Source organism: Urocitellus parryii, chromosome 1 (genome assembly GCF_045843805.1).
Source record: "Urocitellus parryii isolate mUroPar1 chromosome 1, mUroPar1.hap1, whole genome shotgun sequence".
Lineage (NCBI taxonomy): Eukaryota > Metazoa > Chordata > Mammalia > Rodentia > Sciuridae > Urocitellus > Urocitellus parryii.
In genome coordinates, this window is record NC_135531.1 from 265720819 (window position 1) to 265735286 (window position 14468).

At 44.6% G+C, this 14468-nt stretch overlaps 1 protein-coding gene across 1 annotated transcript in view; it reads left to right on the forward strand.

Moving 5' to 3' along the window:
• The window catches only part of Stk36 (serine/threonine kinase 36), a 28029-nt gene extending 17464 nt beyond the window's left edge, over window positions 1–10565 (forward strand). The window contains exons 15-27 of the mRNA XM_026390337.2: window positions 103–253; window positions 424–551; window positions 985–1089; window positions 1432–1530; window positions 1613–1698; window positions 1954–2017; window positions 2195–2305; window positions 4661–4741; window positions 5606–5780; window positions 6037–6184; window positions 6438–6585; window positions 7108–7854; window positions 9301–10565. Coding sequence (XP_026246122.1) covers window positions 103–253; window positions 424–551; window positions 985–1089; window positions 1432–1530; window positions 1613–1698; window positions 1954–2017; window positions 2195–2305; window positions 4661–4741; window positions 5606–5780; window positions 6037–6184; window positions 6438–6585; window positions 7108–7854; window positions 9301–9444 — 2187 coding nt within the window. The 3' untranslated portion in view covers window positions 9445–10565. The remainder of the gene's footprint in view (window positions 1–102; window positions 254–423; window positions 552–984; window positions 1090–1431; window positions 1531–1612; window positions 1699–1953; window positions 2018–2194; window positions 2306–4660; window positions 4742–5605; window positions 5781–6036; window positions 6185–6437; window positions 6586–7107; window positions 7855–9300) is intronic.
• The last annotated feature ends 3903 nt before the right edge of the window (window positions 10566–14468 follow it).

Here is a 14468-nt window from a genome sequence, read left to right on the forward strand (position 1 = left end):
TGTATTCTCTCTCCTCATGTTCTCAGGGTACTCTTGGTTGTTACACTCAGCCCAGTCAGTTTTCTGATGCTCTGATGTTACTTCTGCCCTTATATCCTTTAGTGCTTTACTGTCCTGTGTGAAACCATGGATGGGAACAGCCCGGCCATCTCCAAAGTGTTTTACTCCAGCCTGCTGACCACGCAGCGTGCTGTGTTGGATGGGCTCCTTCATGGCTTGACAGTTCTACAGCTCCCTTTCCACACACCCCCAGGTGACCATAGTTGGGAGGGGAAGTTCTCTTTGTTTGTTACATAGAGCTCTGCTCTTCTGACTGCCATCACCTAGAATAGTGCCAGCCCTTAGTTGGTACTAAAAAATAACTGTGAACTGAAAGAGGGAAGCCACCAGACCTCGCTCCACATCCTTTACTTTTCTCCACAGGAGCCCCACAAGTGAGCCAGCCACTGCGAGAGCAAAGTGAGGATTTGCCTGGAGCCATTGCCTCTGCCCTGGCAGCCATATGCACTGCTCCTGTGGGACTGCCTGGCTGCTGGGATGCCAAAGAACAGGTCTGAGCTGCAGCTTCCTGCTCCTCCCTTCCCCGCTGCCAGAGGAGTTGGGAAGACTGGCCCCAGTTTCTTTGAAGGACAGAAAGAGAAGCTTTTAATGCTTCTCCTTGCTGAGGACTTCCAGAAACAGACTCCCACCCACCCTGTTTGAGCTCCTTATAGAATACAATACAGCCAGAATCCCAGAAACTGTGGCCAGCTGGTGATAAAGAAAGCTCAATGATAAGCTATCTGGGTGGCAGGACAGCTGATCGGAAGCCATGGGTAATGCTTCCACAAGGGCTCAGGATTCAGTTTTTCTGTTGCCCTGCCTATATACTGAGGCCAAACTAAGACATGACTTTCATTTCTCCAATTCCCATGAAGACTGATTCCTATATTCCCCTATTCCTATAAGGGGAATAGGATTGAGTCTTAAAGTATGTTTCCACAGGTTTCTTGGCATTTGGCAAATCAGCTGACTGAAGATAGCAGCCAGCTGAGGCCATCCCTCATCTCTGGCCTGCGGCATCCCATTCTGTGCCTACACCTTCTCAAGGTACTTCCCACAACTTCCAGCATCTCAAGATTTTTTTTTTAACTCCCAAGACAGAAAAACAGACACAGGGTCTGAGAGAAAGAGTCTGAGAGATCATGAGTCTCCCTTGGAGGACTCCATTCTACCTTTAAATCTGTTCAACTGAGGTGACCCCATGTTAGCCATTCCTCTCCAGAACTGAGAAGCATCCCTGTTTGACTATCAGAAACAAGGGGTAAAGTCCCCTAACACCCCAAGTGTGGGCCCCAGCTCAGTAGAGACTCACCTGGTTTTCAGCTTGGCCTTCCAGTCAAGAAGCCTGAGCTGCTCTGCCCACTGATAGATACCTTGCCACTCCTCCAGGTTCTCTACTCCTGCTGCCACATCAGTGAGCGACTGTGCCATATTTTAGGGAAAGAGCCCTTGGCCTTGGAGTCACTGTTGATGTTGGTCCAGGGCAAGGTAAGCTGCCAAAGAAGGTGGGCATATCATAGTGATCCTACCTCACCCAGAAGTGGTTCTGACAGCTCGGGTTTCCTTTTAGGTAAAAGTAGCAGATTGGGAAGAGTCCACTGAAGTGGCACTCTACCTTCTCTCTCTTGTTTTTCGACTCCAAGATCTGCCTTCTGGGTGAGTCACAAAGTTGGGTCTCTCTACTGGTCTTCTGCCCACACAGCCAACCCTGACACAGAATATTGAGAATAGCACACTTTAGCCTATGCCAAAGGGATGAGAATGAAGTTTTCTTCACAAAGAACAGACCTGGATTCCCATCAACTTAGGGCCTTGGAGGTGGACATACAGCCTGTGTGAAGAGCACAGTCCAAGGGAGAGGGAAGGCCACCTTTAACATGCTGTATCTCTCTATGTATCTCCCTATTCCAGAATGGAGAAGCTAGGCAATGAGGTTGCTACTCTCTTTACCCACTCACACGTCGTCTCTCTTGTGGTGAGTTTTCAGCCTTCCCCAACCTCTCCCTCTACTCCTATCATCATGACCCTTTTGGGAGTGGGGCAGTCCCTCTCCCATTTGCAGCCTTTTCAGGATACATTCTATTAGAGCATGACAGAGACACAAATCCTACACCATTCAGATTCAGACAGTCTTCCTCTACCTTTCCTACAGAGTGCAGCAGCCTGTCTGTTGGGACAGCTTGGTCAGCAAGGGGTGTCCTTTGACCTCCAGCCCAGGGAATGGATCACTGCAGCTGCACATGCTCTGTCTGCCCCTGCAGAGGTGAGGCCTACCAGAGAAGGCGCAGACATGTTTTCTCTGAGTCAAATCCTAGGACACCATTCTGGGTGAAAGACTGAAATACCAGCAAGCCTGGAGAAAACAAAGGAATGGGAAAGGAATCATCCTTTTACCCCAGATAGTAGTCCCCTCTCAACCCAGACTGGTCAGGGCTTCAGATTTCCCATGCAGGGCTTCTAAAGACAGAGGTAGGAACGATACCAATTGACATGATCTAAGGTTTCCTGTCTGCTTTAGCCCCCCAGGAATTCATGTTCTAGTTAGAGTCCTCCTTTTTAAAAAAAAAAAAAAAATTTTTGTTTTAGTTGTAGTTCGACACAATACTTTTATTTTTATGTGATGCTGAGGATCTAACCCAGCACCCAACACATGCTAGGGGAGCGCTCTACCGCTGAGCCCCAGCCCGAGCCCTGGAGTCCTTCTTTATGCTTCTTCTCTTCCCCTTCTACAGCAGAGCCCACTCTACTTTTCTTGCTTTCTTACCGAGATGGAGAAGGGGCTGACACATTCTTCAAGAATCAGTCCATTTGTAGTCTCCTTTCTGCCCTCTTCCTTTTCCAGCCTTTTGTTCTTCATTTTGAGACCTTTTGGAATCCATATTTCCCTCATTTTGTGAAAAGAAGGGTAGACTTCATATTCACATTACTGTCTTATGTTATATATAGAATTCTTTATAATTTATAAAGCACTTTTCACATGTTACCACAAAACACTTGGCAGATAGATATAGGAAATATAGTAATAATCGTCTGCTTTCCTTGATAAAGTTGACCTTCAGAGAAATCATATAATTACTGATAGCACTAACATTCATCCAGGAGCCTGAGTCAAGACCCTGGAAACTGTCTTCCCCATCATTCTCCTTATAAATGGCTCCCCAGTTCCCATGTATTCTACCTTCTGATTGACATACAGATCCCTTCCCTCCGTGGCACCATCACTGCCTTAGTTTGTATTCATACCATCTCTCTTCTGGTCTTTGGCACTTGCCTAAAGGATCTCTCCTCTCAGACTTTATTGCTGCCAGAGCTTTCTTTCTTTCTTTTTTATTTTTATTTTATTTTTTTTAGTTGTAGATGGACACAATACATTTTATTTATTTATTTATTTTTATGTGGTGGTGCTGAGAATTGAACCCAGTGCCTCATATGCTAGGTAAACACTCTTATCAATGAGCTACAACCACAGTCCTGAGCGATCTCTCTCTTTTTTTTTTTTTTAAAGAGAGAGTGAGAGAGAGGGAAAGAGAGAGAGAATATTTTTAATATTTATTTTTTGGTATTTGGCGGACACAACATCTTTGTTTGTATGTGGTGCTGAGGATCGAACCCGGGCCTCACGCATGCCAGGCGAGCACGCTACCGCTCGAGTCACATCCCCAGCCCCCTGAGTGATCTCTCTTAAAGGAAAATGTGGTCATTCACTCAACCAGTGTTTATTGAACACATAGATATATATCAAGTGCTCAGCACCATTCCAGACTCTGAGGATATAGTAGTGAATAAAAGAGACAAAAAATGTTACTGGTGCAGAGCTCATGTTCATGATCTGTCGCTTCCCACTGCTTCTGGGACAAAGTCCAGACTCTGTTGCCTGCTGCTGGAAGTTCAAGTATCAGCTCTGGGCTCTATTACCCTGCTGTACCAAAAGAGTTACAGGAGGTAAAGTTTAAGGCCTACCTACTCTTTTCTTTTGAGGGGGCTGTGGGGTACTAGGGATTGAACTCAGGGTTGCTCTACTACTGCTCTTTTTAATTTTTTTTTTTTTTAATTTTGAGACAGGGTCTCACTAAGTTACCCAGGCTGTCCTTGCACTTGCAGTCCTCCTGCCTCAGCCTCCTGAGGAGCGGGAATTACAGGCAAGCACCATTGCACCTGTCTTTAAAATTTTTAATCCAGAGGCTGAGTTGTGACTCAGTGGTAGAGCTCTCGCCTAGCATGCATGAGGCACTGGGTTTGATCCTCAGCACCACATAAATGTAAATTAAAGATATTGTGTCTACCTAAAACTAAAAAATAAATAAATAAAAATTTTAATCCATCAGTTTTCTATCCCAAGAGGCAGCATTAGGCACTCTCACCCATGCCCCTAACCTCTTGTTTAGCAAGTATCTTTCTAACTATAGTTGCTTTTTTTGTCTGCTTACCCTACCAGACTCTATATTTATGACATGCACTTAATAGAATAGGCAGGACCAAGACTCCTAAATCCAGAAGAACTCTTCCCACTCTGCCAGACTCAGGAAGAACTTTCCCACTTACTGGGGGTTAGGTGCACAGGCCTAAGGGCAAACTCATCCCTTTTAGGGATCTGCATTATTCTTGCTCTCTCCAACAGGTTCGGCTGACTCCACCAGATAGCTGTGGGTTCTATGATGGCCTCCTCATCCTTCTGCTACAGCTCCTCACCCAAGTACAGGTGTATCTTAGGATGGATGAAAAGAAGAGAGAGAAATTGGGCATTCTGGGAGCCATTGGATAGAAAGAAGCAAACATACTTGCCTTTCCTCTCAAACTACCATACCTACCATAGCCTGAGAATTGCCCCACTTGCCATCAGTAGGGCCCTTTAAAGGAAACCATTCAGCTGTATCCCTGGGATCCAATGGGAAAATAACAAATTTTCTTGTTTTGTTTTGGGTTCTGGGAATTGAACCCAGGGGCATTTTACCACTAAACTACATCCCTAATACTTTTTATTTTTTTATCTTGAGACAGGGTCTTGGCACAGTTGCTGAGGCTGGCCTCGAACTTGTAATCCTTCTGCTTCAACTTCCCACATTGCTGGGATTACAAGTGTGCACCACTACACCTGGCTGTTGTTTTATTGATATTTAAAACTTTTTATTTTATAGACCTGTGCATCACTTGGCCTTGGTGCAAGCCAGCCCCAATAGGGCAATACTCTGGTTTTTAGCTGACACACATATGGGTTGATAGGTCAGGAGGTTAAGGTGTGATAAGAAAGGAAAATAAGACAACATAAATGCTAAGTAGGAAGATGAGGAATTATTTCTCTCTCCCTCTTTTTTTTTCTTTTTTCTTTTTTGCACTGGGTGTTGAACCCAGGGGTACTTTGCTACTGGGCTACATTCCCAGACTTTTTTATTATTTTCATTTTTTGAGGCAGGGTCTTGCTAAGTTGCTGAAGCTGACCTTGAATTGAGATCCTCCTGCCTCCTGACTGAGACTCCCTTTCCTTTTAGATCAGGGTCAAGAATGAAAAAAGGTAATGGACTTCTAACTTATGCCTCCCCCGTCACTCTTTCGCTTTTACCTCCAGCAAGGAAAGGCTAGCCTGATCAGGGATGTGGCTAGCTCAGAAATGTGGACCATTTTGTGGCACCGCTTCTCCATGGCCCTGAGGCTACCTGAGGAGGTAGGAACACAGGAAGAGGAACTGTCACTATCCAACCCATCCATCCCTGAGCCAGACTGGACACTGATCTCACCCCAAGGTATCTTTCTATTAGCATAGCCTCCTCTGTGAGGCCAGTGTATGGGTCCCTTTTCAAGTGGATTGAGTCTGGAACTGGGTTAACCACAGAGACTGCTGCTGCTGCTGCTGTTGCTATGGGGGAGACAGCAGAGTCTTCAATAGAGCTGTTCAAGGATGGAGAGGGACTGAATAGGTGATGGTCCTGGGAGCCGTGGGGAAATGGGCAGCAAGGTCTCTTGCTTGCTTCACTAGGTCTTCTTTCTCCATGTTTTCAGGCATAGCAGCCCTGCTGAGCCTGGCCATGGCCACCTTTACTCAGGAGCCCCAGTTATGCCTGAACCACCTGTCCCAGCGTGGAAGTCTTCTTATGTCCACCCTGAAGCACCTTCTTTCTCCCAGCTTCTTGCATCACCTGAGTCAGGCGTGAGTCTGAGCTAGAAGAAGGAGGAGAGAGGATCCAAAATTAGCAGTAGGGAGGTGGTGGCTGAGAGTGCAGGAGAGAGGGAGCTGACAGCTTGAGTTACAAGACCAGAATGGGATAAGGATTAGTCTGGAAGCCTAAGGAGTTGCTGAGGTTGGGGACAGGGTGCTGGGGAAGGAAACTTGAGGTGTGGGGTGGAAGTATCATAAAGGATAGGTGAGCAAGACCAAGTATATTGTACACTCTCCTCCTTAGGCCTCATGGGGCTGAGTTTCTGCCTGTTGTGGCGGTCTCTGTCTGCCAGCTCCTCTGCTTTCCCTTTGCCCTGGATGTGGAAGCTGACCTCCTCGTAGGTATCCTGGCTGACCTAAGGGACTCAGAAGTTGCAGCCAACCTGCTGCAGGTATTTGGGAAGCTACCAGGTGTGAAGATGGGGCAGGAATATGGCCAGTCTTGTGTTCTCTAATTTACCTCCCAATAGGTCCAGGGTTCTCCAGGCTTGACCTAAGAGTTGGAACCGAGGAGAGACTCGGGCCTGAAGAGAGGCATATGGTTGGAGCTGGGCTAGTGTTTTCTTCTCTCTGACATTCTCTCATCTGGTTCAGTGGGGCAATCATCCTAGTCCAGACACTAGGGGCTCAGCTTCTTGACCTGGAACCCATTCCCTGGCAGTTCTTGGCATTACCCCCTTAGGTCTTTGGATGCAGAGACCAGTCCTTAGAGAGCAAGGGGCGTGTTCTTGGAAAGAACCTGCCCCTTGGGCTCTACCTGAGTTCCATGTGGTGTGCTATGGGTCAGGACTTAAGCTTCATTCTCTCTTCAGCTTGGCTTTTCTCTCCCCCAGCTTTTGGGTCCCTACTTCCTAGCTGTGGTGTACTTCTCCCTCATGTTGAGCTCCTTTTTCCCACTCTCCCCACTCCCCCAGGTCTGCTGCCACTATCTTCCGTTGTCACAAGTCGAGCTGCCCATCAGCCTCCTTACACGCCTGGCCCTCACGGATCCCACTGCTCTCAACCAGTTTGTGAACACAGTGGCAGCTTCCCCTAGAGCTATCATTCCATTCCTCTCTGTTGTCCTCCTGAGTGACCTGCCACTGCTGACCTCTGACCTTCTCTCCCTACTGGCCCACACAGCCCGGGTACTGTCTCCCAGCCACTTGTCCTTTATCCAAGAGCTCCTGGCTGGCTCTGATGAATCCTATAGGCCCCTGCGAAGTCTCCTGGGCCACCCAGAGAACTCTGTGCGGGCCCGTACTTATGGGCTCCTAGGACACTTGCTCCAACACAGCATGGCCCTGCGTGGAGCACTACAGAGCCAGGCTGGACTGCTTAATCTTCTGCTGCTGGGGCTTGGAGATGAAGACCCTGCTGTGCGGCGCAGTGCTAGCTTTGCTGTGGGCAATGCAGCCTATCAGGCTGGTCCCCTCGGACCTGCCCTGGCAGCTGCCGTGCCCAGTATGACCCAGTTGCTTGGAGATCCTCAGGCTGGGATCCGGCGCAATGCCGTATCAGCTCTGGGCAACTTGGGACCTGAGGGGTTGGGGGAGGAGTTGTTACAGTGCCAAGTACCCCAGCGGCTCCTGGAGATGGCATGTGGAGACCCTCAGCTGAATGTGAAGGAGGCTGCCCTCGTTGCCCTCCGTAGCCTCCGACAGGAGCCCTGCATCCATCAGGTACATCCCAGGGGACTTTTGAGCCATGATGATCAGGGCCTCTATAGTTCACACCAGTTCTCTGAAATAGTCTGTAAGGAACTGGGACATCTAGAAATCTAAGCTATTACTCCAAGGATGCCGGAAACTCAGGGACAAAGCCTTGGAGACGAGTTTTCCATTTACCATCTCACACTCTTGAAAAGAGAAAGGAGCTAGAAGAGGGCTTCACTGGGCTCTAGGACATGCCTGAGATCTCAAGGTCCACAGCTTATCTCTTCCAGAGGCTTGGGTGGAGGGAGAAGATAAGAAGATGTTGAGGCCATGAAGATACCAACTATCTTTTTAGTAGCATGCTAAGCATTTTTCCTTTGTTGACTGGTTTAAGTTATTATTATCCTCATTTTGCAGGGGAGGAAACTGAGGCACAAATAATTTAGTAATTTTTCCAAGTTACAGAGCCAGCAGGTAGGGTTGGGCTTGTGATCTCAGAAGTCTGGGTCCAGAGCCCATACTTTTTTTTTTTGGGGGGGGGGGTTCTGCAGGTTGAACCCAGGGGCACTCTGCAACTGAGCTACCATCCTCAGCCCTTTTATATATTTTATTTAGAGACAGGGTCTCTCTGAGTTGCTTAGGACCTCACTAAGTTACTAAGGCTGGCTTTGAACTTGCGATCCTCCTGCCTTAGCCTCCTGAGCCACTGGGATTATAGGCATGTGTCACCAGAGCCCATACTCTTTTTTTTTAATATTTACTTTTTGGACACAGTGCCTTTATTTTATTTACTTATTTTTTATGTGGTACTAAGGCTCTAACCTAGGACCTCGCATGTGCTAGGCGAGCGCTCTATTGCTGAGCTACCACCCCAGCCCCTAGAGCCCATACTCTTAACCACTGTTTTATTCTGCTGTGTCTGCTCAATTTTCAGTATATAAGGAACCCAGTGGAAATTTCACAACTGCCTATGATAACATAAATTATAGTAGCTCAGTGTGATAGCATTGGGTAGTTCATGCAGAACAGAAATTTGACAGGGTGGTGGTGATATTATAGGAGTTTCTGGCAATCCATGTGAGGAAATAATAAAAAGGTTTCTTGGCTGGGAATGAGGGATTAGCTTGGGACTAACTGATCTGGATCCAAAGCTGGGAATCAGACTTTGCTGCTCATAGTCAGTCAGTGCTACATTCATTATCTCTTCTGGGGGGACAAGTGGATGGGTCCCTTGGTTCTTGGCTTTATGGTCTGCAACCAAAGAGAATGGAAGTAAATCCCTAGTCCTGATGATTCCTGTCTCCAAGGTTTCTCTTCCCCCATTCAGTCTATCCAAGTCCCCAAAAGCCCATCTCCTTTTTCTTCCTTTGGGATGGGCATTGTAGGACTAAATGAGAGTCCTCTGCCTGTGCCCCAAACACAACTGGTTCTAAGCCTCCCATCCTATTCTATCATCTTCTCTCTGTCCTACAGGTGCTGGTGTCCCTGGGTGCCAGTGAGAAATTAGCCTTGCTCTCTCTGGGGAATCAGTTACTGCCACATAGCAGTCCCAGACCTGCCTCTGCCAGGCACTGCAGGAAACTCATCCATCTCCTGAGGCCAACCCACAACACATGATCTCAGATTCGTGGGATCCAGCCTCCAGCCCTGCTATTGCCAAGTCTTCCTTCTTCTCCTACATAAGCCGTCAATTCAACTGAGAGCTGAAGAGACTGAAGAAGAGCGATAAGCTGCCAATTCACTTGAGAGTGAGAAATGAGAGGAGATTTATGTATAAAGCTCTTTCCTTCCCCCAGATTCAGAATGATTTCAGCCAGTAAACTTCGTTACTGCTGGTGCCAGAGAAGATTCCTTTCTTCTCTGTGTCCAGGGTCTTTTTCCAATAATGTGCCTTGAACTTCAGGAATGTGCCTCCCAGACTTTAGGGAAATATACCTCACCTGTCCCATCTCCCCCTTTCTGGAGCTACTGTAATCCTCCCATGATTGTGCTTTAGGTGTACTGGCTTCTGTCTCAGCTCTAGGCTATGGGGGATAAATGCCATCAGCCCCTGTTGTTGAGGGGTTCCTAGTCCTTAGGCCACATTCCTTCCATGGGTGGGGGTTGGGCAGTATATCTTTTTTTAATTGTAATTCTGTTTGTAAACTCTTTTAATAAAAAATGTACCTCACCCTACTTGGAGCTCCCAGGGTAAGGGGTTGGGAGGCTCAGCCCACCCTTTGGCTTGTACTGGGTGCAGAAGCCCTGGGGTCCTGTACTCACAGGATCCTGATTTGGGGGTTTGAATCTTCTCTAGCTTTCCGGCTTTCTCCGTTCTAGATGAGACAAATGTGGTTGCCTACTTTTAAACTAAGGCCAGTGGAGCTAAAATAGGAAAGAATAAGATTTAACAAGTAAATTGGATTGCTTTGAGATCTCAGATGTTAGTTTGGATATTTGGCACAGTTTCAGTGTCTAGGGAAGCCTGGTAGCTTTAGGAGTGTAGCTATTTAAAAAGGGGTATTTGGCAGACCCGTTAGAATTATAATTTAACTGAACATATATTGGGGAGTTTAAACCTGACTTATTGAATGACTTAGGACAAGCTTTCAGGGCCCTGATTTCTGCATCCCCAAAATAGGGAGAGTCCTTTCTGTCCTTCCTTAAATTACAGGGTTTTTTTTTTTTTTAGTTTTGTTTTGTTTTATTTTATTTTTTTAGAAATGAAGGATGAGTAAGATGTGCTCATTTATAAGGAATTTTATGGTGTCCTCATCGTCACTGCCTACTTTACACTTTAACAAAAATAACAGAGGAGTGATGCTTTCTTAGACTGGGGTGGATGGTAAAAATTGAGATGACCTCAATTATGTGCTATCCAGATCATTTAAATTCAATCTATATTTATTGATTCCTTTTTTATGTTAGATCCTGTTCAAAACAGTGGAGATAGAGTTTCCATTCCTGTGGGGGACATAGGGAATTTATTAAAGTAAGTGAATTAAAGCCAGACTTGGTAGCACATGCCTATAGTTCCCCTAATCAGAGGCTAAGGCAGGAGGATTAATTGGACCCAGCAGTTGAGACCAACCTGGGCAACACAGCAAGATCTCATCTCCAAACAGGAGAAAAATATGTGTGTGTGTGTGTTTGAGGGCTGGGGTTATGGCTCAGAGGTAGAGCGCTTGCCTAGCATGAGTGGAGCACTGGGTTCAATCCTCAGCACCACATAAATAAAAAAATAAAGATATTGTGTCCAACTATAACTAAAAAATAAATATTAAAAATGTATATGTATGAATTAGATATACAAATAAAAAAATTGATAAAAGCTCTAGAGAGAAAGCAGGGAAAGAAAGGGGTTTGAGGAGTGCTAAGTTGGGTGGTCAGGGTAGATCTCATTGGAAGGTAAATTGTTTTTGTCAGTGCCAATGATCAAACCTAGGGCCCTGCACATACTAGGCAAGCACTCTACTGCTAATCTACATCCCCAGTCCTAGCTTTGTTTTTGTTTATTGTTGTTGTTTGAGATGATTCTCATTAGGTTGCCCCCAGACTGGTCTCAAACTCATGGGCTCAAGGGCCTCACTTCTTAAGAAACTGAGACTGCAGGCATGCATCACCCAACTGAACATTAGATGGTGAATTTGAACAGACATTCAATGAAGTAAAGTGAGCAATGGAGCTAGCTATCTGAGGGAAACACCTAGGTAGAGAGAATGATCACTTCAAAGGCCCAAAGATGGAAGTATGCTTGTCACGCTTAAAGAGCTATGAGGGGACTGGGGATATGGCTCAAGCGGTAGCGCGCTCATCTGGCATGTGTGTGACCCGGGTTCAATCCTCAGCACCACATACAAACAAAGATGTTGTGTCCGCCAAAAACTAAAAAATAAATATTAAAAAAATTCTCTCTCTCTCTCTCTCTTTCTCTTTCTCTCTCTCTCTCTCTCTCTCTCTCTCTCTCTCTCTCTCTCTCTCAAAAAGAGCTATGAGGGAGCCAGTTTGGATAGAGAGAAGGATGGAGAGGAGAAGAAACGGAAGAAAGGAAGATGATAATGGAGCCAGATGTCATAGTTTAACTGAACTTGGTGAAGAGTTGGGGTTATACTCTGCACTAAGGATCTAATGAGTTTCTTCTCCAGAGGAGTGATGCTTTCTTAGACTGGGGTGGATGGTAAAAATTACCCAAATTTTGAATATATTTTGAACATGGAGCAAATTGGATTTCTTAGTAGTTGATTGGTTGTTGGGCGTGTGACCAAAGGAAAGCAGACATGGATGAATCAAAGTTGTTTTTTTTTAAATATATTTTTAGATATTGATAGACCTTTATTTTATTTATTTATATGTGGTGCTGAGACTTGAACCCAGTGCCTCACACATGCCAGGCAAGTGTGCTATTGCTGAGCCATAGCCACAGCCTTCCAAGTTTTTTGGCCTGAGAAATTGGAAGGATGAAATTGCCATGGATTGAAATGGGGAAGACTATCAGTAATGAGTAGGAAGATTCAATTTAAGTTATGAATTTACTATGTTCTTTTAGTAAGAAATTTTCAAACGCACAGGAAAGTAGAGAGATTATTCTTTCATTACTCAGGTATTTTAAAACAAATCCTGGGCAACCTAATGTTACCCATAAATATATATTTACATATCTAACAGATCAGGACTTTTGTTTTAACAAAACTATAGTATTAAACCGTACTTGACAGAAACTAACTTGATTAATATTAAATATCTGACTTTAGTATTCCTTGACTTAAAGTTAGTTTGTTCAAATGCCAGATCTAAACAAGGTCCACTCATTGTGTTTGGTTGACTTGCTTGCAAGACTTAATATATTTTATTGAAGAAACCAGATCATTTGACCACCAGAATTTCCCACATTAGAGTTGGCTGATAATATATTGGGATGTCACTTTTTTTGTTCCAGTATTGAAACAGACCAAATCTGGGGGGCCTCTCTGAAATTAAAAACTTCCTCATGTAGGCTAGTAAAAAACTGAGGGGCTGCCTCCAGTGGCCTGACAGGCTCCTAGGGAGCTAAAAGTGGAGATTGCCCCCTCCTCAGGCCTGTGTAGCAGCAGGCTAACAAAATTTGCATATGTACATTTCCTGTCTTTGGTCTCACTTCCCTGCCTCTTCTCTTTAAAAGCTTTGCTCGCCTTCAGAGATTTCAAAGATGGAACTTTTGAAACAATTTCCTCTATATTCCTTCAAAGCTGGCTTTTTTCCTACCAATCTGACTGAATATTTCTGGAGCAGCAAGAGCTTTTAGCCTAACTTCACCCCAGCCCCTCAGACTGTATTGGCATTACAAAGTAACAGTTTCACTTTCTTTAAATATGTAAATATATCCTGGGGCAATGGCACATTTTTGTAATCCCAGACTTTGGAGGCTGAGGCAGGATGATCACAAGTTTGAGGCCAGCATCAGCAACTTGTGAGACCTTGTTTCAAAATAAAAAATAAAACAGGCTGGAGGTGCAGCTCAGTGGTAGAGCACCGCCCAGGACTGGATCCCCAGTAAAAGGGGGGGGGGGGAAAGGATTCTATTGGTTGTTGAATCTTGAATATGGGCCATTGAATCTAGATAGATGATGACATTAGAAGCACTTTTCCTTTTGAAAATTCCCTTGCTCAGATCTGCAGTATCTATTTCTTGATCAGGATCTAGGCAACCATTAAACCATCTCTGATTTGGGCAAATATAATATTTTAAAACTTGTATGTTGTTCCTAAAAGATAAGTTAGGGGAAATAATTATTTTTTAAAAAACAATTCATTAAATACTAGCTTGAAAAATGCTCTCTGGCACATAATCTATTTTATTTTATTTTTGGTACTAGGGATTGAACCCAGGGGCACATTATTACTGAGTTCCATTCCCAGGCCTTTTTATTTTTTGATTTTGAGACAGGTTGCTAAGGGCTTTGCTAAATTGCTGAGGCTGGTATTGAACTTGCAATCTTACTGCCTCAGCTCCTCGAGGCACTGGGATTAAAGGCATACACCAAGGTGTTAGGCAGGTACATAAAAAAAATGATGTAAAAAAATTAAATTCATATCCAAACTCTTTAGGCTACTGCATAAAGCATTAATTGATAATTTTTTATAAGCATTGTAAGAAAACATGTTCAATATCTTTGGGAGCAAACACATCATATAGAGGATTAGAAAAATAACAATTTTACATCTAGTAATTATTGCAAAGTGCTAAGAGGGTTTGGAGTAAATAGTCTGAGTAGCACCTGGAATTTAGAGAATGTCTGGAAGGCTGAGGATTTGTGCCTGTGTTTGGTTTGTGTATATGAGTTTGTGTGTGTTTTAGCTTTTTAGGGGAGGGAGGAGGCTCAAAGTGCTCAAACTTACAACAAAACAGAATGGCATAATGAACCCCTCTGTCCTAATGCCACAGATTCAGCTGTCATCAGCTTTTGCCAAATTGGCTTGTCTATGCATTTCTTTTTAAAATTTGTCTTTGGTGTAGTTAAAAAAATTCTATTTGAGGGTTGGTGATGTAGTTCAGTGTTAAGGTGCTTGCCTACCATAGGAAAGGCTCTGGGTTCAATCTATTGTACCACTGAAAATTTTTAAAAATTCTATTTGAAAGAATTTAAAAAAAAAATTTAAATAATACAAAGAATACCCATGTACTC